The sequence below is a fragment of the Gymnoscopelus microlampas genome (assembly GCF_963454915.1).
Source record: "Gymnoscopelus microlampas genome assembly, chromosome: 5".
Classification (NCBI taxonomy): Eukaryota; Metazoa; Chordata; class Actinopteri; order Myctophiformes; family Myctophidae; genus Gymnoscopelus; species Gymnoscopelus microlampas.
The window spans coordinates 57,398,275-57,423,763 of NC_139942.1; the positions used below are offsets into that span (position 1 = coordinate 57,398,275).

The following is a 25,489-nucleotide window of genomic DNA, read 5'->3' on the forward strand; positions in this document are numbered from 1 at the left end:
GCTCTACTGTATCAGAGTGAGACATGTGTCCATCATAGCTCTACTGTATCAGAGTGAGACATGTGTCCATCATAGCTCTACTGTATCAGAGTGAGACATGTGTCCATCATAGCCTACTCTACTGTATCAGAGTGAGACATGTGTCCATCATAGCTCTACTGTATCAGAGTGAGACATGTGTCCATCATAGCCTACTCTACTGTATCAGAGTGAGACATGTGTCCATCATAGCCTACTCTACTGTATCAGAGTGAGACATGTGTCCATCATAGCCTACTCCGTTGGTTCTCAAAGTGGGGTCCGGGGACCCCCAGGGGTACTTGAGGGGGTTCCAGGGGGTCCCCTGCTAAATGATGGACAGAGACCAAATGGACCCTTATGGGTCTATAACTCTGAGAGTGTACAAATGGAACCAAATGGACCCTAACGGGTCCATTTGGTTCCATTTGTACACTCTCAGAGTTAAATTAACATTGATGTTACAACATAAAGTGGGTTCTCAGAGATAGAAATGCCATTAAATGGGGTTAATGCATGTCAAACTGGGGGTCCTTGAAATTAAAATGGTTGAGAATCACTGCTATAGGGCCATAAAAATCTTCTCTTATGGGGGGTCCCTGGCATATCTTTTCAAATGGGGGTCCGTGGGCTAATAAGTGTCAATTTGGGGGTCCTTGACATGAAAAAGTTTGAGAACCACTGGCCTACTCTACTGTATCAGAGTGGGCGGTGCAGCCTATAGAAGGTTTGCCCCAAAACCAGGAGGAAAAGTGTTTCTCTCTTGTTGTCAGAGAACAGAACAGAACAGAGGATGGATTAGTGAGAGCTGATGATGTCAGGAGGACCGTGTGCAGTGGATATATTAACCTGACATTATATATATGTATATATATATATTATATTAACCTGACCTTGTGGAATAAACAGACCCACACGTTTGTCTATGGAGCATCTGGTGATGTATTGGAATATAGATGATGTTCAGCTGTATCTCTCATAGCACGGTGAGTAGTTGCTTATTTTGGGCTTAATGGCTTCCTAATGTTTTTCATTATCATTTCAACCAGTGGTTGTCAAATATGATCATGTCGTCATGGACCCCCGAATGAATCTGTATTTGTCCCCTAACTAATGTACCAGTGTTTGTACAGTATGTTTCAAAAATCTTTATTTGAAAATAAAACTCTATAACTAACCTATAACTCTGTCACTTTATGATAGTCTTGACACATGTGTGATCTTTCTCGTTCCATAACTCCAACTCAACAGCATAGAAAGTAAATTGGCAAAATATATATTTATAAATGCACATAAAAAGCGTGCCACAGAAAGTTAAACCACCAAATACATACATATTTAATGTATATTTATAGGTCCTACAGGAGATTCCCAAATACTATATTTTAAGATATTTGATAACTGTTATTTATATAAATATTATTAATAATGTTAATAATATTGTACTTGGCACATATTGTACTTAATTTAGGTACTAGTTACTTTGCAGATATGAATCATTATTACAAAACAGGTGTTGTGAGCTTGTAGATCTGCTATTTTCAAAAAATTGTAATGCATTTTATACATACGATACCTTGTGAAATGGGACATTCTGCATAATGAATACTTTACTTTACTCAAGTAAATTTTGATTACCAGACTTTTACAGTTTTTACAGTATTTCTGCATTGCAGTATTGATACTTTTACTTACTTAACATTGAGTACTTTTTCCACCACTGACTGCAGTTTCAGTGAAAACACCGTCACTGATGCTTTAATTGAAAATAACAAATCTACAAGCTCACATTGGGTGCAAAACCACTGTCCTCCTGAGCTTGTAGATCTGCTATTTTCAGCACGAACACAGTGCACGCGCGCGGGGGGTGATTGAGTCGTGCATGCAGTGGTGGAAAAAGTACTCACATGTTTTACTCGAGTAAAAGTATCAATACTGTAATGTAGAAATACTCTGTTACAAGTAAAAGTCTGGAATAAAAAATGTAATTAAGTAGAAGAACAAAAGTATTGGTATCAAATGTACTTAAAGTACCAAAAGTAGAAAGTACTCATTATGCAGAATGTCCCATTTCACAAGGTATAAAACGCATTGTGAGCTTGTAGATCTGCTATTTTCAAATGGATGAAATGTATATAGGGCTGAAGTGGTTAATGTGTGTTTTGTAATGATAATCAGAATCTACAATTAATTCAATTTAATTTAAATAGTAACTAAAGTTTGCAAATAATTATAGTGGAGTAAAAAGTACAATATTTGCCTCTGATATGTAGTGGAGTAGAAGTAAAAGGGAAATTTCAAACGGGAAATGCTGCAGTAAAGTAAACAAATACCCCGAAATCGCACTTATAAGTACAGTAGCCTACTTGAGTAAATGTACTCGGTTACTTCACTGCTCCTGCGTCATCAATCAGAGCGCAATCAGCCGCAGCTGGTGGCTCAGAGGTGACGTCATCGCTAGGTGAGCTCGAGCTGCAGCAGAAACATTCAGAGAAAAGAAACTTAAACATAAAGATAAGTTTAGATTAAAAGTGAATGTTTTGTTCCTCATTTCACCGACACAGAACGAACCTTAAAGGACTTTAAGGTTGTTTTAGTTCTGGATAAAGAAGTAGTTTGTTCATTTATCCTGTTAATAGTTTAATAGAATAAATCATTCATCCAGAGAGAGAGAGAGAGAGAGAGAGCTTGGTCATGTCGTCACAACACAACAATGTTCTGACAGAACAACTAGAACTAAGTAGGTGTTTTTATATCATTAAACTATTATTAAACTAGTAGGTGTTTTTATATCATTAAACTATTATTAAACTAGTAGGTGTTTTATATCATTAAACTATTATTAAACTAGTAGGTGTTTTATATCATCAAACTGTTATTAAAGTTACATGTTGTTACTGGTAAAGCATGTGTAACATAACATACACATGTGTTTGTTTTGTCTGTTTAAGTTAGTCAACAATGAGTCATTCCTCTAAACACTAAACATCCTCCATGATGAATAGTTCATTGGTTCTCAAAGTGGGGTCCGGGGACCCCCAGGGGTACTTGAGGGGGTTCCAGGGGGTCCCCAGCTAAATGATGGACAGGAACCAAATGGAAATATATATATATATATATATATATATATATATATATATATATATATATATATATATATATATATATATATATATATATATATATATATATATGGCTTTAAGGGCTAACATAGACCAATTATTTGTTTACATTGAGACTGGACGCACAGGTGATTGTTTTATGCAATCATTCAATTCTCAACATTTTTTCGCTGGTTCCAGTTCATTCAACCTCCTCCGTGTTGACTAATATATGAGACATGACACAATGGCTTCATCTGGTGCCGGTATGACGTTGTCTGTCTGTCTGTCTGTCTGTCTGTCTGTCTGAGAGAGATAAACGTGTTGATACATTGTACATGTTTGCTCATCAGGCCTTGTATTCTAACTGTCAATGAAGGTGAACATCAGCCTGTGTTCATGTGTTTACCACAGTGTGTATGAATGTAACCAAATGGACCCTAAACGTCCTTTTGTCTACGTCTACGAGAACCACTTGGTTACATTTGTAATTGAGAGGGTCCAAATGTAGCTAAATGTAACCAAATGGACCATTTGGTTACATTTGTAGCTATACTGTCACTTTCTAATGGCTAAAACATGTATAATAATGAAAGTGTGTTTGTACATTCAGAGTTAAATGTATAATGTGTAGTTTATCTAATCCTACACGTTATGACAATGCTTCTCTAGCTTTTCAGGCCACAACCCCTCAAAATAATCATATTTAAACTGAGGGCCCCCCCAAAAATAATCATATTGGAACTGGGGACCCCCCCTAAATAATCATATTTGAAATGGGGACCCCCCCTAAATAATCATATTAGAACTGGGGACCCCCCTAAATAATCATATTAGAACTGGGGACCCCCCACCCTGATAAGCACTTAGAATTAGTTTAAATATTTTATTTTTAGGTGTTAAAAAAAGGTCTTTAAGGTCTTTAAATTGTCACTTCACTGTCATCTGGGACCCCCCCCCAAAAAAAAATCATGTGTGGGACCCGACCCACAGGTTGAGAACCACTGCGTTATGACACAGTTGACATGAACTATTGTTACGTATTTATCTGTGAAAAGTGTGTGTAGCCTAAAATAGACCAGTGGTTCATGTCAAGGACCCCCACATTGATATGTATTTGGCCGTGGACCCCCATCTGTGAGCCATAATGTTGAGCCAGGGACCCCCAAGAAGAGAAGATTTGTGTTAAGAAATGTAAAACTAGGGGCACGGTGGCGCAGTCGGTAGCGCTGTCGCCTCACAGCTAGAAGGTCCTGGGTTCGATTCCCGCCAGGGACGCTGTGGGCGCTGTGGGCGTGTCTTCTCCTCCGCGTCATCAGCGCCCATACCCAGGGTGGGGTTGGCGAAAGGGCCTACTCTGTGTGGAGTTTGCATGTTCTCCCCGTGTCTCCTAGGGTAGTTAATACCCTCACAAAAACATGTAGTAATCCTGGTCGCTATACCGCCTCCCCCATGACAGCCGGGGCGCCTGATGGAGGGGAAGGGAACTGGTTGGAATAACGTGTTCCTTCCACGCGCTACGTCCAACCAGGGAAACTCCCCCCTGTCAGGTGACAAGAAGGTCAGTTGGCTCTCATGCACTGAAGGAAGCATGAGCTCGGCCCTGGCCTCCCTGGCTGTGGGGGACTGGTGTAGTGCTGGTGTAGGGCTGGTGTAGCGCCCAGGATCACTTAGGAAATTGGCACCGGGTGAAAAAAATGGGTTACAAAAATCGCGGGATAAAAATTATAAAAAAAAAAGAAATGTAAAACTTTTCATAAATAGCCTGTCAGTGTGTTTGACACGCTGTGAGCTCATATAGAATAGATCTGATATTTCTGAATAACTTAATCCATTAAGACCTGGAACGCATCTGTCAATTTTTTAATTTGAGCTAAAAAGCATTATTTTACACTTTGGCTATTCAAAAATAGATCTACAAGCTCGTAGCGCGGCACCAAGTGCCGCGCTACAAGCCCATAGCTTGTAGATCTGCTATTTTTGAAAGAATGTGTGCAAATCTTTAAATCGTTTTTTTTTTTTTTTTAACTCAAATCTTTGCTTCTGTGGGGATCCCTGGCACAACATATTTTCAGGTGGGGGTCCACGGCCAAATACATATACAATTTGGGGGTCCTTGGCACGAAAACGTTTTGAGAACCACTGACCTAGTTCTATTCTGAAATGTTTTAGTTTTTGTCTAGTTTTAGTCGACTAAATATCATAAGATTATAGTTAGGGGTGTGCCGATATATCGTCCCGCGATATATCGCGATACGTTTTCGCAACGATATGTATCGTTTTGGAAAAAAAAAATATCGTTTTTGAATTTTTTTTTTTTTTTTTTTTTTTTTTTAACAATCATAATAATCAGGCATGCAAACGGCCCCGAAGTGAAACGAGTGACAACATGTTTTTTTTTTCGGGTCAGGTGTCATACTATTTGGATTCAAAACGGCTATTGTAGCTGAACAGCTACAAGTTTGCATGTCTGAATAATGCAAAAACAGAATTATTTGTTTGCATTTTCTTTTTTTCTCCTCCATATATTTTCATAATAAAAAAAGTGCGTATCGTATCGTATCGAAATCGTATCGAAGTTGTGAGCCCAATATCGTATCGTATCGTTTAGTGAAATTAGTGTATCGGCACACCCCTAATTATAGTCGACTAAAATTCGCAATGGCTGATTTACACTTGAATGCTGAAAAGAGCAGATCTACAAGCTCACAATGCGTCGCGCTGTGAGCTTGTAGATCTGCTATTTGCAGAGCGCAACACCCGAGCACAACCAAACATAAAATGACTTGTCTTTTAGTTCTTTCTACTGGATCTCTTCTCCACTAGATCCCTCACTAACATTTTAGTCTAGTTTTTATTTGTTGACGAAATCGTCAATATATTTAGTCTTAGTTTCAGTCATCATAGCTTAATTGTCTCCGCTAGGCCGAAAGCCATGGCGAGAGAGTATGTTTTACCCTCCGTCCGTGTGTGTGTGTGTGTGTGTGTGTGTGTATGTGTGTGTGTCCGTCCGTCCGTGTGTCCTGTCCGTGTGTTAGCAGCTAATCTCCGGCACCGTTGGCCCGGTCGCTGCGAAACTGTGCACACACACTCCCTGGATGCCAATTCAGAACCTCTGCCTCAAATTTTTCACATGGTCCTGTTATAGCGCCACCTGGAGGCCGATTTGTGCAAACCCATTTTTTTACATTACTCCTACAGATTTTATCCAAACGTCATGCAAATTGGTACACAGTATCTCTATAGAGCGTCGCAGTTCCCGCCCACTTCCTGGTGCCGGAAGTAAATACTCAATGCATTTTTCCCATTGACTTTTACAAAAATATTTATATACATTTATTTAAGCCTAGAATCAAGCTATCCAGGATAGCGGTGAATCATGACCATAAAACGTTTGATTCTGTGAAAAAACGTTTTTGAAAACGGCAAAACAAAGGGTATTTATTAAATATAGTATATCATATCATTAAATATAAAATAAAAAAAAATCACAGAAAAAAAGGTTTTATGGTCATGATTCACCGCTATCCTGGATAGCTTGATTCTAGGCTTAAATTGATTGATATAAATGTTTTTGGAAAAGTCAATGGGAAAAATGCATCGAGTATTTACTTCCGGCACCAGGAAGTGGCGGAACTGCGATGCTCTATAGTCATGTGATCAACACAAATCTGTCCGATTTTCCATATTACATCGTCATTGGCTAAGGTTGGCTTCCAACATTTGCAGGATTGGTCCGTTTTGAACAAAATGCCTCAAATCATGAATGCAGCTTGAGATTTCCGTGAAATTTCACAAACACATTCCCACTAGGCCAAGGAAGAAATGCCACCCTTTCTCACATTGGCCTATTATAGCGCCACCAGGAGGCCACAATAACGTACCTGACCTGGCGGAGACCTGTGCTCCGAGGAGCACTTTTTCTAGTTTTTATTTAGTTTTGGTCAGTGAAAAAAAGTGACCAACATTTTTCGTCAAAGTTTTAGTCGACAAAATCAACACTGGTTCTAACTGTAGTTGTGTTCACAGGGTTCCTCCGGGCCTGAGGAGAACATCTTCTAACTGTAGTTGTGTTCACAGGGTTCCTCCGGGCCTGAGGAGAACATCTTCTAACTGTAGTTGTGTTCACAGGGTTCCTCCTGGTCTGAGGAGGACATCTTCTAACTGTAGTTGTGTTCACAGGGTTCCTCCTGGTCTGAGGAGAACATCTTCTAACTGTAGTTGTGTTCACAGGGTTCCTCCTGGTCTGAGGAGAACATCTTCTAACTGTAGTTGTGTTCACAGGGTTCCTCCGGGCCTGAGGAGGACATCTTCGAGGAGGACGGCTGCTACTCTCCCACCTCCTCGGTGTCCTCCTGCATGTCCTCTTCCTCGGCCACCGTCCTCCTACCCACCGTGACCACCTCCTTCTCCTCCTCCTCACACACAGCGGGGGGGAAGGTCCTCTGCACCTCCTGCAACCAGGAGATCTCTGACAGATACCTCCTCCAGGTCAGTGGAACTGTCAGACTCCTCCTCCTGTACCGTTAGTCTAGTAGCTGCATTAACCCTTTAAGACCGGGAACGCATCTGTGTTTCATTTTTAGATTTCTTTGGCCAATCCAAAATAGCAGATCTACAAGCTCATAGCGCGGCACAAGCTTGTATATCTGCTATTTTTGAGTTGCCAAAGGATAAACAATGGTTAAAGTGGATACACAGATGCGTTCCCGGTCTTAATGGGTTAAGAAGATCCTCTTTAATGTATTTGTTTGTTTACAATCTAATCATGTATGTCCTTACTGAGCAGGCCCTTTCACACCTTAACATAATGCATTCCACCAAATTGCTCAAACTGTTTGCCACAACTGTATCGTTAACATTTATCATTACATTTGAATGTAGGCTAATTGACTTAGCCTTTGTTATCCACGACAACCAATCATTAGCCTCATAGCATAATTGGCTAAATCACTTCTTGGTCAAATTGACATTTTTTTGCCTAGCTCTACCCTCCTGACACTGCTGCATCATTGTGCCTTTTTGCCTATGCCCTAAGCCAATCAGAATGCTTGTTACATTGCTTGTTGACTTAGGCAGAAATGATTTAGAATGTAACACGCATTCTGATAGGCTGAAAACATATAGGAAATAAGGCAGGATGAATCAGCAGTGTCAGGAGAGTAGAGCTAGGTAGATATAAATAAAGGCAGATAAACATGACTTAGGCAAAATGAATAAGTCATCTAGGTGACTACGATATTTTTTATAACGGACACACATGGACACACACACACACACACACACACACACACACACACACACACACACACACACACACACACACACACACACACACACACACACACACACACACACCGCCTAATCTTTCCTTCATTCTTCAGGTCAACAACTACTGCTGGCATGTGCGCTGTCTGTCCTGCAGCGTGTGTCAGACCTCACTGGGCCGACATGTGAGCTGCTACATCAAAGAGCAACAGGTTTTCTGCAAACTGGACTACTTCAGGTACAAACACATGATTCTGGACTACTTCAGGTACAAACACATTGATTCTGGACTACTTCAGGTACAAACACATTGATTCTGGACTACTTCAGGTACAAACACATGATTCTGGACTACTTCAGGTACAAACACATGATTCTGGACTACTTCAGGTACAAACACATTGATTCAAACAAACAAACAAACTGGACTACTTCAGGTACAAACACATTAATTCAAACAAACAAACAAACAAACTGGACTACTTCAGGTACAAACACATTGATTCAAACAAACAAACAAACTGGACTACTTCAGGTACAAACACATTGATTCTGGACTACTTCAGGTACAAACACACTGGGTGCGTTTACATGCACAATATTTATTCATTCAGAATGAACTCATTCCGAATAGAAATGTATACCCAACTGTTTACATGGCACCTGAATAAAAGTATTCCTGTTCCTCAATCGTTTACATGAGCCAAGCATTCATTCGGAATAGAACTCTGGTCATGCGCAGAGTGCTTCGGGCCAGGTTGGGGACGGGGGTGTTTGACAGGTAAACATATGTATTATTTACCTCTGGCAGCCTTGGTAATGAATAATAACAATTTTGGCTACAAGTACATGGATCTTTTTTTTAAGGCACATTTTTGTGTGCGTTTTGGCCTTTCAGCCACACGCAAACGGTGTTTTTGGCCGCTAAAACGGATATTTTTGTAAACGGATAAATAAGTGAAGGTTTTCCAAAACATGCGTTTCAGTGGATCTGTGTGGACATGTAATCCGGAGATTATGAGAAACGATGACGTCATCGCGCATTCGCACATGGTCATTATAATAATAAATAATACAATAATACATAAACACCGGACCGCTCATGGTCATTATAATAATAAATGAAGAGAGAGAGAGAGCAACACTTACAGTCTATGAAACAAGGCACGCTCATTTATGGCTAAATAATGTCATACTTAATAATAAGACAGTGGTGGGAAAAGTAGCTCATTCACTGTGTGACGAAAACCCTCTTTCTCTGCGCCAAGTAGAACACACGGCGCGCACACAGATTGAATGTGGGGTCTGTCGTCCTAAAACACAATCGCCCCGGTGCCGAGAGTCCCTGCTTTATAGTGGTGTTCGATGTTTTTACATTGCCAACTCTCACATGTACATAAACGTTCAGATTTCAAATATAAAGTGCTTACCCCTGAGCCACGGACGTTACAAGGCGATCTGGACCGCGATAAGTACCCGTATCTCCCGTATTGTTCAATAAAAAGCATTTTAATCCGATCGTCGGCCATTTTCTCCAAATTTTCTCCGATGCTTTCAACCATGCGACACCAATGGTTGGAAGGTGTATTGCACTCTGATACATTACCAAAATAAAAGAACAGAAAAAGAAAATGGCCGGCGATGGGATTAAAATGCTTTTTATTGAACAATACGGGAGATACGGGTACTTATCACGGTCCGGATTGCCTTGTAACATCCATGGCTCAGGGGTAAGCACTTTATATTTGAAATCTGAACGTTTATGTACATGTGAGAGTTGGCAATGTAAAAAAAAAACGAACACCACTATAAACCAGAGACTCGACAGCGTCATGTGAACCATGGCTACTGTTTGCGCTGCAGCTGAGCCCTAATAATGTTGTTTTCGTTTATGTTCACGTATGCTGTTCACGTATGCTATTAAAATAATGCAGCTATTGCAGTATTGGGCCTTAACATGTGATTACAAATGTATTTGTATTTGGCCCCTCATATATATAATTATAAAATAAATGTAAATATAAAATCTGATATAAAATTGAAACATGCAGCTGATCGATGCGTTTCTGCGTCTACGTGTGGACAGGGATTTTTGTTTATCTTTGTCATGTGGCCAGGGATTCTTTTTAAAAACGGAGGACTAAAATATCCGTTTAGTAAAAGATCCATGTACGTGTAGCCAAGGCCTTAAGTCACGGCTGCCAGAGAGAAATAATAACAAGCCACAGCTCACAATATCAAAGCTGCCAGCTATATAGGTAAATGAGGAAGAAGAGAAGAGAGACAATAAAACAAGTTAAGAGAGAGAAGGTAGAGAGAAGGTTTGATAATGGAAGCACACCGCATCCTGGCTACGGCCATTGGTCTGCTATTCATGAGTTTAATGCAGCAAAATCAGCTCCTGTTATATTTGCTGCTGACCCGGAGGAGGAGCCGGTCGGCGGAGAACTACGCGCGTCTTCGACTTGGGCTTGGAGCGCCAGACTCCACATGGCTTGCGCCTCTCCCCCCCACCCAGAAGCACCGCGCTAGCCAATGACACATGCGCAAAAGAACAAATGTATACCAGTCTGATACCAGTGCGTTTACATGGGCAATGTAGCCCGATTCTATCGGTATATACCAGCCCTTCAAACCCGAATGAAATTTCATTCGGATCAGACCGGTATGGCCATACCGATGCGTTTACATGAGCATTTCTATTCTGAATGAGCATTCATTCCGAATTGAAGTGGAATAAACCTGTCCATGTAAACGCAGCCACTGATTCTGGACTACTTCAGGTACAAACACATTGATTCTGGACTACTTCAGGTACAAACACATTGATTCAAACAAACAAACAAACTGGACTACTTCAGGTACAAACACATTGATTCTGGACTACTTCAGGTACAAACACATTGATTCTGGACTACTTCAGGTACAAACACATTGATTCTGGACTACTTCAGGTACAAACACATTGATTCAAACAAACAAACAAACTGGACTACTTCAGGTACAAACACATTGATTCTGGACTACTTCAGGTACAAACACATTGATTCTGGACTACTTCAGGTACAAACACATTGATTCTGGACTACTTCAGGTACAAACACATGATTCTGGACTACTTCAGGTACAAACACATTGATTCTGGACTACTTCAGGTACAAACACATTGATTCAAACAAACAAACAAACAAACTGGACTACTTCAGGTACAAACACATTGATTCTGGACTACTTCAGGTACAAACACATTGATTCTGGACTACTTCAGGTACAAACACATGATTCTGGACTACTTCAGGTACAAACACATGATTCTGGACTACTTCAGGTACAAACACATTGATTCAAACAAACAAACAAACTGGACTACTTCAGGTACAAACACATTAATTCAAACAAACAAACAAACAAACTGGACTACTTCAGGTACAAACACATTGATTCAAACAAACAAACACACTGGACTACTTCAGGTACAAACACATTGATTCTGGACTACTTCAGGTACAAACACATTGATTCTGGACTACTTCAGGTACAAACACATTGATTCTGGACTACTTCAGGTACAAACACATTGATTCAAACAAACAAACAAACTGGACTACTTCAGGTACAAACACATTAATTCAAACAAACAAACAAACAAACAAACTGGACTACTTCAGGTACAAACACATTGATTCAAACAAACAAACAAACTGGACTACTTCAGGTACAAACACATTGATTCTGGACTACTTCAGGTACAAACACATTGATTCTGGACTACTTCAGGTACAAACACATGATTCTGGACTACTTCAGGTACAAACACATGATTCTGGACTACTTCAGGTACAAACACATTGATTCAAACAAACAAACAAACTGGACTACTTCAGGTACAAACACATTGATTCTGGACTACTTCAGGTACAAACACATTGATTCTGGACTACTTCAGGTACAAACACATTGATTCTGGACTACTTCAGGTACAAACACATTGATTCTGGACTACTTCAGGTACAAACACATTGATTCAAACAAACAAACAAACTGGACTACTTCAGGTACAAACACATTGATTCTGGACTACTTCAGGTACAAACACATTGATTCTGGACTACTTCAGGTACAAACACATGATTCTGGACTACTTCAGGTACAAACACATGATTCTGGACTACTTCAGGTACAAACACATTGATTCAAACAAACAAACAAACTGGACTACTTCAGGTACAAACACATTGATTCTGGACTACTTCAGGTACAAACACATTGATTCTGGACTACTTCAGGTACAAACACATGATTCTGGACTACTTCAGGTACAAACACATGATTCTGGACTACTTCAGGTACAAACACATTGATTCAAACAAACAAACAAACTGGACTACTTCAGGTACAAACACATTAATTCAAACAAACAAACAAACAAACTGGACTACTTCAGGTACAAACACATTGATTCAAACAAACAAACAAACTGGACTACTTCAGGTACAAACACATTGATTCTGGACTACTTCAGGTACAAACACATTGATTCTGGACTACTTCAGGTACAAACACATTGATTCTGGACTACTTCAGGTACAAACACATTGATTCTGGACTACTTCAGGTACAAACACATTGATTCAAACAAACAAACAAACTGGACTACTTCAGGTACAAACACATTAATTCAAACAAACAAACAAACAAACAAACTGGACTACTTCAGGTACAAACACATTGATTCAAACAAACAAACAAACAAACTGGACTACTTCAGGTACAAACACATTGATTCTGGACTACTTCAGGTACAAACACATTGATTCTGGACTACTTCAGGTACAAACACATGATTCTGGACTACTTCAGGTACAAACACATGATTCTGGACTACTTCAGGTACAAACACATTGATTCAAACAAACAAACAAACTGGACTACTTCAGGTACAAACACATTGATTCTGGACTACTTCAGGTACAAACACATTGATTCTGGACTACTTCAGGTACAAACACATTGATTCAAACAAACAAACAAACTGGACTACTTCAGGTACAAACACATTGATTCTGGACTACTTCAGGTACAAACACATTGATTCTGGACTACTTCAGGTACAAACACATTGATTCTGGACTACTTCAGGTACAAACACATTGATTCTGGACTACTTCAGGTACAAACACATTGATTCTGGACTACTTCAGGTACAAACACATTGATTCAAACAAACAAACAAACTGGACTACTTCAGGTACAAACACATGATTCTGGACTACTTCAGGTACAAACACATTGATTCTGGACTACTTCAGGTACAAACACATTGATTCTGGACTACTTCAGGTACAAACACATTGATTCAAACAAACAAACAAACTGGACTACTTCAGGTACAAACACATTGATTCTGGACTACTTCAGGTACAAACACATTGATTCTGGACTACTTCAGGTACAAACACATTGATTCAAACAAACAAACAAACTGGACTACTTCAGGTACAAACACATTGATTCTGGACTACTTCAGGTACAAACACATTGATTTTGGACTACTTCAGGTACAAACACATTGATTCTGGACTACTTCAGGTACAAACACATTGATTCTGGACTACTTCAGGTACAAACACATTGATTCTGGACTACTTCAGGTACAAACACATTGATTCAAACAAACAAACAAACTGGACTACTTCAGGTACAAACACATGATTCTGGGCTACTTCAGGTACAAACACATGATTCTGGACTACTTCAGGTACAAACACATGATTCTGGACTACTTCAGGTACAAACACATTGATTCTGGACTACTTCAGGTACAAACACATGATTCTGGACTACTTCAGGTACAAACACATTTATTACATACACTGAAACAAGCAGAGGAATCATCCTTTCAAAGGGATAGTTCACCCCAAAAAAACATGTAGACTTGAATTCATGGATATTTTTAAGACAATGTGATGACCAGCGGACCGGTAGGCAGCGGTTCCGGTAGGAGACACAAAGGACTCTTTTTATTTTGTTTTCCTTTTTAATGTTTGCATCCTTGTATGTCTGTTTGTCTCTTGAAATCCTTTTCCAATAAAAAATGAGTAAAATAGATAAATATATATGATTATTTTGGGCGGTTGAGAAGCACTGAACTAGACTATACTTTGTTACACCAGCCAGCATAACGTTTGTAACTAAGTATATTTTGATGCCAGTACTTTTACTGATTACTGAAGTACATACGTATTTGAATACAGGGATTTCACAGGCATTTTTGCATTGCAGTATTGCTACTTTTACTTAATAATAAGAAAAAAAAGAGCTCTGAGTACATCTTCCTATTCTCCTCTCTTCAGGAAGTACGGGACCCGCTGTGCGCGCTGCGGGCGCAACATCCGCTCCAGTGACTGGGTCCGGCGTGCGCGTGGCAGCACCTTCCACCTGGCCTGCTTCTCCTGCTCCTCCTGTAAGCGCCAGCTCAACACCGGAGAGGAGTTTGGCCTGATGGACGACAAGGTGTTCTGTCGAGGTCACTACGACAACATGCTGGACAACATCAAACGCGCCCAGGACAGCAGTAAGTCAACTATATGTATATATATATATATATAATATAATATTATAATAATATATACCCTAACCCCAGGACAGCAGTAAGTCAACTATATATATATATATATACATATATATATATATATATATATATATATATATATATATATATATATATATATATATATATATATATATATATATATATATATATATATATATATATATATATATATAATATTATATTATAATAATATATACCCTAACCCCAGGACAGCAGTAAGTCAACTATATGTATATATTATATATATAATATAATATTATAATAATATATACCTTAACCCCAGGACAGCAGTAAGTCAACAACTATATGGATGGAGTTGGTAGATGGCAATATAATAGCAGATCATCTTAATGGGTTAACACAGTTACGGGTCCGTTTAGTTAGTTTTAAAGGGATAAATGAACAATTTAACTGTATAATACTGATGCATGTGTTTCTGCGAATTACAATTGACAATTCCATTTTTTTTTTACCAGTCTTCTGCATTGGGCCTTATTTTTAAGCATTTTGCAAATCAAAGAGTAATGCTAGCTATAGGACATAGTACGCACGGTGGCGCTGTCCGTAGCGCTGTCGCCTCACAGCTAGAAGGTCCTGGGTTCGATTCCCGCCGGGGACGCTGTGGGCGCTGGGGCCGTGTCTTCTCCTCCGCGTCATCAGTGCCCATACCCTAGGTGGGGTTGGTGAAAGGGCCTACTCTGTGTGGAGTTTTCATGTTCTCCCCATGTCCCCTAGGGTAGTTAATACCCTCACAAAAACATGCAGTAATCCTGGTCTCTATACTGCCTCCCCCATGACAGCCGGGGCGCCTGATGGAGGGGAAAGGAACTGGTTGGAATAACGTGTTCCTTCCACGCGCTACGTCCTACCAGGGAAACTCCCCCCTGTCAGGTGACAAGAAGGTCAGTTGGCTCTCATGCATTGAAGGAGGCATGAGCTCGGCCCTGGGCTCCCTAGGCTGGCGGTGGGAGTGTAGCGCCCAGCATCACTTAGATAATTGGCACCGGGTGAAAAAGGGTCGCAAAAAAGTGGGATAATTTTTTTTATTAATATAAGTACATGGTATGCAAGACTATTAACCCCATATTGAGTTTTAGATTTCAAAGTGTCTTTCAAATGCGATGGGGTGAATTGTTAGCATGCCGTCTAAGGCAGTGGTTCTCAGACTTTTTCATGTCAAGGACCCCCAAATTGACACTTATCAGCCCGCGGACCCCCATTTGAAAAGATAAGCCAGGGGCCCCCATAAGAGAAGATTTTTACGGCTCTCTAGCAGTGATTCTAATTCATTTTAATTTCAAGGACCCCCAGTTTGACATGCATTAGGCTACGGACCCCCATTTACTGGCATTTATACCTCTGGGACCCCAATTCATATTGTAAAACCAATGTTAATTTAACTCTGAGAGTGTACAAATGGAACCAAATGGACCCGTTAGGGTCCATTTGGTTCCATTTGTACACTCTCAGAGTTACAGACCCATAAGGGTCCATTTGGTTCCTATCCTTCATTTAGCTGGGGACCCCCTGGAACCCCCTCAAGTACCCCTGGGGGTCCCCGGACCCCACTTTGAGAACCAACGGTCTAAGGTTACGTCTCCCAATTGTAAATCCAGCTGGAGCCATACAGTATGTTGCATGTCTTACACCTCTCTCTCATCTCAGCTCTCCGTCTCTTTCCTGTCAAAAAAAAAAAAAAAGGCAAAAAATCAACAAAAAGGGAAACCCTCTTGTGATCTTTCAGAAAGGGCCCGAGATGAAGACGTACTGCCATCTGGTGGACAGCATGGTGCCAGCACCATATCCAGGCCTGCCAAGAGGGCCAGAACCAGCTTCACCGTGGACCAGTTACAGGTACACAGTGTTGGGCTTGTTACCAAAATAAAACAAGCCCAACTCTTAATGCACTACTCGTTACTGAGTGTCGCGCTATGAGCTTGTAGATCTGCTATTTTTGAAAATCTAAAATGACAGATGCCTTCCCGGTCTTAATGTCTTAATGGGTCATGGTGGGGATCCATGCTGCATCACTGTGGAATGGACTTGGCACAAAGAGTGAGGAGATGTCAACGTTTATGTACGGAAAGCCAACAGGAAAAGTTTTTATTGCGACTGGGTCCAGTGTTGATTTTGTCGACTAAAACTATGACGAAAAATGTTGCTCGACTACCTTTTTTCACTGACCAAAACTAAATAAAAACTAAATAAAAACTAGATAAAAACTAAGCTATGATGACTGTAACTAAGACTAAATATATTGACAATTTCGTCAACAAATAAAAACTAGACTAAAATGTTAGTGAGGGATCTAGTGGAGAAGAGATCCAGTAGAACTAAAAGACAAGTCATTTTATGTTTGGTTGCGCTCGGGTGTTGCGCTCTGAAAATAGCAGATCTACAAGCTCACAACTGTGAGCTTGTAGATCGGCTATTTTCAGCATGCAACCAAGTGTAAAATCAGCCATTATGACGCCATCAAGGCACCGCCAACATACATTTTAGTCGACTAAATCAACTGTAGATTTAATCTTATGATATTTAGTCAACTAAAACTAGACAAAAACTAAAACATTTCAGAATGACTAAAATATGACTAAAACTAAATGGAATTTGATTCAAAAGACTATGAGTAAAACTAAATAAAAATGTGCTGTCAAAATCAACACTGACTGTGTCCAAATAATTCTGTGCCCCCTCCTCCCCCTCCTCCCCCCCATCCCACCAATACCCTCCAGGTCATGCAGACACAGTTCTCAAAGGACAACAACCCAGACGCTCAGACTCTGCAGAAACTAGCAGAGAGGACGGGCCTCAGCCGCAGAGTCATACAGGTATACCACCTACTTACAGTAGGATACGCAGTGGTGGAAAGTCATTAAGTACAAGTATTGTACAATTTTGAGGTATTTTTGTCTCCGCCAGGCCGAAGGCATGGCGAAAGAGTATATTTTCGCCCCTGTCCGTCCGCGTGTGTGTCCGTGTGTCCTGTCTGTGTGTTACCAGCTAATCTCCAGCACCGTTGGCCCGGTCATTCCGAAACTGTGCACACACACTCCCTGGATGCCAATTCAGAACCTCTGCCTCAAATTTTTCACATGGGCCTGTTATAGCGCCACCATGAGGCCGATTTGTGCTAAACCCATTTTTTTACATTACTCCTACAGATTTTATCCAAACGTCATGCAAGTCGGTACACAGTATCTCTATAGTCATGTGATCAACACGAATCTGTCCGATTTCCATCCTCATTGCCTATGGTTGGCTTCCACAATTTGCAGGATTGGTCCGTTTTGATCAAAAAGCCTCAAACTATGCACGCAGCTTGCGATTTCCATGAAATTTCACAAACACTAGGCCAAGGAAGAAACATTGGCCTGTTACAGCGCCACCAGCAGGTCTAATTTAGCCAAACACATGTTTGGAACAAAATGCCTCAAATCATGAATGCAGTGTCCGATTGCCGTGAACGACCTAAGAATAAATGGCACCCTTTCCAATTGGCCTATTATAGCGCCACCAGGAGGCCACAATAAAGTACCTGACCTGGCGGAGACCTGTGCTCCGAGGAGCACTTTTTCTAGTTTTTAGCGGCGCTAGCCGCTCTATACCTTTAGGTATAGAGCGGATATTAGCCCTCTATACCTGGCTTTTGCGTCAACGTTCTGATTGGTCAGGCTCGCCAAGGTTCTGATTGGTCAGGTCTGTCAACGTTCTGATTGGTCAGGCCCGCCAAGGTTCTGATTGGTCAGGTCCGTCAACGTTCTGATTGGTCAGGCCCGTCGAGGTTCTGATTGGTCAGGTCCGTCAACGTTCTGATTGGTCAGGCCCGTCGAGGTTCTGATTGGTCAGGTCCGTCAACGTTCTGATTGGTCAGGCAAGGGAACTATTCATGACATCAATATTATATCATGAATACAAAATTAGATGGTTTATATAAACTGTAAAAGTCCGGAACATAAACACTCTGGGTACGGCTTATAAATTGTATAGATTATTTCATAACACATACATATCTTTCTGGTACCACATGTATACACACGCACACACAAAGTTTATTTTTTAGTTACCCACTCTATCAGCTATGACAGATCAGTTTTTGCCACTTACCTTGGAATGCATTTGGTGATTCGCTTCCAATGGCACTATTTAGTGCCACTGGAAGCCTTGAAATAAATTTACAGAGATTTAATATTGTTTCTCTAGTAGAAACACATATCTATGACAAAATATATCAAAGGCGCCGCTACCTTCACACAGGTGTGATTTTTTATTATTATCGCAAACTACCAACTACTTAAAGGAGAATTTTGGACTAAAGTTTTATTACCTTTTCTATGTTGTTATATCTTAGGATGAATGGTACAGTAGAACATTTTCATAACTCCACCCCTGGTCCGCCACAGCTTAAAAGGTGCGCGGATAGGCCTTAGATTAGATCACATATTTGAATAGCTTTTTTTTCGGTGAGATCTGATGTTCATAGTGACAGAACACTATGCAACTAAAAGTCTAGCGAGACTTCTGTTTTTTTTAACAGTGTTTTGTCACTATGAACGTCAGATCCCTCACGAAAAAAAAAAAAAAAACTATTACAATGTGTGATCTAATCTAAGGCCTATCCGCGCACCTTTTAAGCTGTGGCGGACCAGGGTTGTAGTTATGAAAATGTTCTACTGTACCATTCATCCTAAGATATCATAACAACATAGAAAGGTAATAAAACTTTAGTCCAAAATTCTCCTTTAAGGCCTATATATATGTCGGTCATCTGAAAATAGCCGATCTACAAGCTCACAATGCGTCTACAAGCTCACAGTGCGTCGCATCGAGCTTGTAGATCTGCTATTTTCAAAATATTTTATACATTTTGAACTTGGGACATTGTGCATAATGAGTACTTTTACTGTTGGTACTTTAAGTACATTTTGATACCAATACTTTTGCACTTTTACTCAAGTACATTTTGAATTCCGGACGTTTACTTGTAACAGAGTATTTCTACATTGCAGTATTGATACTTTTACATAAATCTACATGAGATAAAAAGGAACGTATCAACATCAACCACCGCTCTGTGTTTCTATAACCCTGTGTTTCTATAACCCTGTGTTTCTATAACCCTGTGTTTCTATAACCCTGTGTTTCTATAACCCTGTGTTTCTATAACCCTGTGTTTCTATAACCCTCTGTTTCTATAACCCTGTGTTTCTATAACCCTCTGTTTCTATAACCCTGTGTTTCTATAACCCTGTGTTTCTATAACCCTGTGTTTCTATAACCCTGTGTTTCTATAACCCTGTGTTTCTCTAACCCTGTGTTTCTATAACCCTGTGTTTCTATAACCCTCTGTTTCTATAACCCTGTGTTTCTATAACTCTCTGTTTCTATAACCCTGTGTTTCTATAACCCTGTGTTTCTATAACCCTGTGTTTCTATAACCCTGTGTTTCTATAACCCTCTGTTTCTATAACCCTGTGTTTCTATAACCCTGTGTTTCTATAACCCTCTGTTTCTATAACCCTGTGTTTCTATAACCCTGTGTTTCTATAACCCTCTGTTTCTATAACCCTGTGTTTCTAGAACCCTCTGTTTCTATAACCCTCTGTTTCTATAACCCTGTGTTTCTATAACCCTGTGTTTCTATAACTCTCTGTTTCTATAACTCTCTGTTTCTATAACCCTCTGTTTCTATAACCCTGTGTTTCTATAACCCTGTGTTTCTATAACCCTCTGTTTCTATAACTCTCTGTTTCTATAACCCTCTGTTTCTATAACCCTGTGTTTCTATAACCCTGTGTTTCTATAACCCTGTGTTTCTATAACCCTGTGTTTCTATAACCCTCTGTTTCTATAACCCTCTGTTTCTATAACCCTGTGTTTCTATAACCCTATAACCCTGTGTTTCTATAACCCTGTGTTTCTATAACCCTGTGTTTCTATAACCCTCTGTTTCTATAACCCTGTGTTTCTATAACCCTGTGTTTCTATAACCCTGTGTTTCTATAACCCTGTGTTTCTATAACCCTGTGTTTCTATAACCCTGTGTTTCTATAACCCTGTGTTTCTATAACCCTCTGTTTCTATAACCCTGTGTTTCTATAACCCTGTGTTTCTATAACCCTGTGTTTCTATAACCCTGTGTTTCTATAACCCTGTGTTTCTATAACCCTGTGTTTCTATAACCCTCTGTTTCTATAACCTTGTGTTTCTATAACCCTGTGTTTCTATAACCCTCTGTTTCTATAACCCTGTGTTTCTATAACCCTGTGTTTCTATAACCCTCTGTTTCTATAACCCTGTGTTTCTATAACCCTGTGTTTCTATAACCCTGTGTTTCTATAACCCTCTGTTTCTATAACCCTGTGTTTCTATAACCCTGTGTTTCTATAACCCTGTGTTTCTATAACCCTCTGTTTCTATAACCCTCTGTTTCTATAACCCTGTGTTTCTATAACCCTCTGTTTCTATAACCCTGTGTTTCTATAACCCTGTGTTTCTATAACCCTGTGTTTCTATAACCCTGTGTTTCTATAACCCTGTGTTTCTATAACCCTCTGTTTCTATAACCCTGTGTTTCTATAACCCTCTGTTTCTATAACCCTGTGTTTCTATAACCCTCTGTTTCTATAACCCTGTGTTTCTATAACCCTCTGTTTATATAACCCTGTGTTTCTATAACCCTGTGTTTCTATAACCCTGTGTTTCTATAACCCTGTGTTTCTATAACCCTCTGTTTCTATAACCCTGTGTTTCTCTAACCCTCTGTTTCTCTAACCCTCTGTTTCTCTAACCCTGTGCTTCTATAACCCTGTGTTTCTATAACCCTGTGTTTCTATAACCCTGTGTTTCTATAACCCTGTGTTTCTCTAACCCTGTGTTTCTATAACCCTGTGTTTCTATAACCCTGTGTTTCTATAACCCTGTGTTTCTATAACCCTGTGTTTCTATAACCCTCTGTTTCTATAACCCTGTGTTTCTATAACTCTCTGTTTCTATAACCCTCTGTTTCTATAACCCTCTGTTTCTATAACCCTCTGTTTCTATAACCCTGTGTTTCTATAACCCTGTGTTTCTATAACCCTGTGTTTCTATAACCCTGTGTTTCTATAACCCTGTGTTTCTATAACCCTGTGTTTCTATAACCCTCTGTTTCTATAACCCTCTGTTTCTATAACCCTGTGTTTCTATAACCCTGTGTTTCTATAACCCTGTGTTTCTCTAACCCTGTGTTTCTATAACCCTGTGTTTCTATAACCCTGTGTTTCTATAACCCTGTGTTTCTATAACCCTCTGTTTCTATAACCCTGTGTTTCTATAACCCTCTGTTTCTATAACCCTCTGTTTCTATAACCCTGTGTTTCTATAACCCTGTGTTTCTATAACCCTGTGTTTCTATAACCATGTGTTTCTATAACCCTGTGTTTCTATAACCCTGTGTTTCTATAACCCTCTGTTTCTATAACCCTGTGTTTCTATAACCCTCTGTTTCTATAACCCTCTGTTTCTATAACCCTGTGTTTCTATAACCCTCTGTTTCTATAACCCTCTGTTTCTCTAACCCTGTGTTTCTATAACCCTGTGTTTCTATAACCCTCTCCTCCAGGTTTGGTTCCAGAACTGTCGAGCTCGTCAGAAAAAACACACACATCCCGTTTCCTGTACGGTGATGACATCACTTCCTTCTGGCCAACTGGCGGCACCTTTGATAGAGGACCTGCATTACACTACGTTTGTTCCTGATACAACCCTTCTGACCACTCTGACTTACATGGATGGTAAGACACACGTACACACACACACACACACACACACACACACACACACACACACACACACACACACACACACACACACACACACACACACACACACACACACACACACACACACACACACGCACAACCTGTGTGTTTGTGTTCAGATTTTTTTCTCAACCAACTTCTGCCGCAAAGCCATGCCTCTCTAGCCTGGTAAACCCTCCCTCCGGAAATCTCATTTCCATTTGATTCAGGAAGGATTCTGGCCTGAACCGCTTTTCTGCAATATTGGCTCTGTACGCCGAACTGACGAGCCTATCAGCGTCGTCGCACATCGTTCTGTGATTGACATCGACAGTTGGCCAATCAGGTGGCGAGTTCGAGTGAGCCCGAATGAAGCCGAGTGCAGCCTGAGAGCCGCCGACAAAAGACGAACGGCAGCCATTGTTGTTGTCCGAGTGCCGTCACTTCTTAGTTTCGTTCTTAAAACGGTCTCAAACTTCTTTTTTGAGGCACGGAATTTACTATTAACATATCGTTTGGATAGAATTTAGTTGTTTAACTTCATATATGTGGTCAATTAATCATGACAGAGCCTATTTAAAAATATAAATTTAGAGAACCGGCAGGGGCGGGCAGTGACACGCATGTATCCCAATAAGGCAACCTATTTTCGGCATGGCCGTCTCAAAAGTCCCGTTGCGTCACATTAGTCTGGAGCTCGTCAAAATGAACTGCTGATTGGCTGAAGGGGAAAAACGATCATTGGTTGAAGGGGTTGTCAGTCAACGGTATTACTCCCGCCCAACTCCAGCCCACAGCGAATATTGCAGAAAGGCGGTTCAGGCCAGACTCCTTCCTGAAATCAAATGGAAATGAGATTTCCGGAGGGAGGGTTTACCAGGCTAATGCCTCTCTAGGACCCAACATGGTGACACAGACACGGGTGTGGCCGTGCCCTGGGGACCAATATTTACAGTATGCCCACATGTGGGTATACTGTAAATATTGGTCCCCAGTTCAAATAGGATTAGTTTGGGGGGGTCACGGCCTGAAAAGGTTGAGAACCTGACTGTTGTACAGTTCTCTTCATATTCACTAGATTTTAAAACGTGTGTTTCTCTTCCTCCAGTCCAGTCCTCCAACGGAAACCCACTGCTGCTCCAGCCAATCATGGCCAATCCCATGACACACCTGCCAGTCAGCCACGCCTGAGCCACGCCCACTTTGAAGACGAGCCGAGAGGTTTCTCAGGAGCCGGTGGCATTGCACTGAACGTCAACACGCCTACAACACGCTTACAACACGCCTGCACTGAACGTCAACACGCCTACAACATGCCTACAACACGCCTAAAACACGCCTGCACTGAACGTCACCACGCCTACAAGTTTGATCAACATTATGAACGCTGTCACAAAGCTGTTTGAATTTGTTCAGGTTCACAAAAAAAACAACATTTTCATCAGCTAATATACATACACTGCCCCCTTGTGGCTGTGTGCGGGCATTACAAACAATTCCCTTTCTTTAAAATATTTACTGAAGAGAAGCAGTATGGCAACGTGCCAGTGTTAAGTTAAATATACATTGAGTGTATAAAAAGATATATTTTTGTTATTGTTGTATCATATTATTAGTTATAAATGTCCTGGCATTTAATTTATTTGAAATGTATGACGAGGCACCTTGTGGCAACATGACGACGAACATGTTTATTTACACGGTCGAGTTGGATGTTAAGCATCGTTAACCCATTAAGACCAGGAACGCATCCGTGTAGATTTCTTCGGCTTTTCAAAAAAATAGCAGATCTACAAGCTCATGGGCTCAAAGCCAATCGGAATGGAGAGTTCAAAGAGACACGGTATTCATTCAAAGAAGTGTTTGGAGTGTCAACGACCCAGATGGACCTGTTTGAGGTTGTTGCCAAGCCACTGGTGGAGGACCTTATACTGTACATGGGGGAAAATGGGCTGCTCTTCACATATGGCATAACTGGTAGTGGAAAGACCTTCATGAGCTTGTAGATCTGCTATTTTTGAAAAATCTTAAAATGCGATTTTTTTTCCAAAAACATTTTTAAGAATGGCCTCAGGTCTTAATGGGTTAAAGAATGGCCTCAGGTCTTAATGGGTTAAAGAATGGCCTCAGGTCTTAATGGGTTAATGGGCTTAACATCCAACTCAGCTTCCACCCGGCGTTTTTCGTACCTTTTTATGTGATATTATGATATCCTGGGACGAAAACATTCATAACTCCATCCCCAGTCGCCCGATTTTCTTTTCCTACCGTACCCACTCCTCCTAGGATATAATATCATTATAAAAGGTAAGAAAAATATCGGGTGGAATTCTTCTTTAAAAGGCTCAAATTAGATTATTTTTTGTATTTACACAGCAAAAGATTTGTTTTTGTTTTTGTATTAACCTGAAAGCCCAGAGAGACTCATTACATGTGTAACCAGAGAGCGGCTCATTACATGTGTAACCAGTAATAAATTATTGACATCTTTGCATCATAAAAATCCAGTCTTTGTTACACCCCTGACCTTCTCGTAGCTCTACGCATGTTTTACTGGCTTGGACAACCATCCAATCAATTCAAAAATAGCAGATCTACAAGCTCAGAGCTTGTAGATCTGCTATTTTAGAAAAATCTTGAAACTTTTTGCTTATCTTGGAATATATATATATTTTTTTATAGGACGACTTCACCCATTTTCAATCTAT

General features: G+C 40.3%; 1 protein-coding gene across 3 annotated transcripts; it reads left to right on the forward strand.

The window, feature by feature from the left end:
• Nucleotides 1-825: 825 nt before the first annotated feature.
• Nucleotides 826-24,707, forward strand: LOC311044825 (LIM/homeobox protein Lhx8-like). 3 transcript variants are annotated; one of them, XM_084056638.1, is made up of 8 exons: nucleotides 826-1,004; nucleotides 7,404-7,610; nucleotides 8,504-8,625; nucleotides 14,741-14,961; nucleotides 16,721-16,854; nucleotides 17,736-17,831; nucleotides 22,604-22,775; nucleotides 23,895-24,707. In XM_084056638.1, the coding sequence occupies exons 1-8, from the start codon at nucleotides 975-977 to the stop codon at nucleotides 24,185-24,187; spliced, it is 1,275 nt and encodes a 424-aa protein (XP_083912764.1). In that variant the 5' UTR covers nucleotides 826-974; the 3' UTR covers nucleotides 24,188-24,707. The 3 variants fall into 3 exon arrangements, with proteins under 3 accessions (XP_083912764.1, XP_083912765.1, XP_083912766.1); XM_084056639.1 differs by having other exon boundaries at nucleotides 16,745-16,854; XM_084056640.1 differs by having other exon boundaries at nucleotides 23,890-24,044.
• The last annotated feature ends 782 nt before the right edge of the window (nucleotides 24,708-25,489 follow it).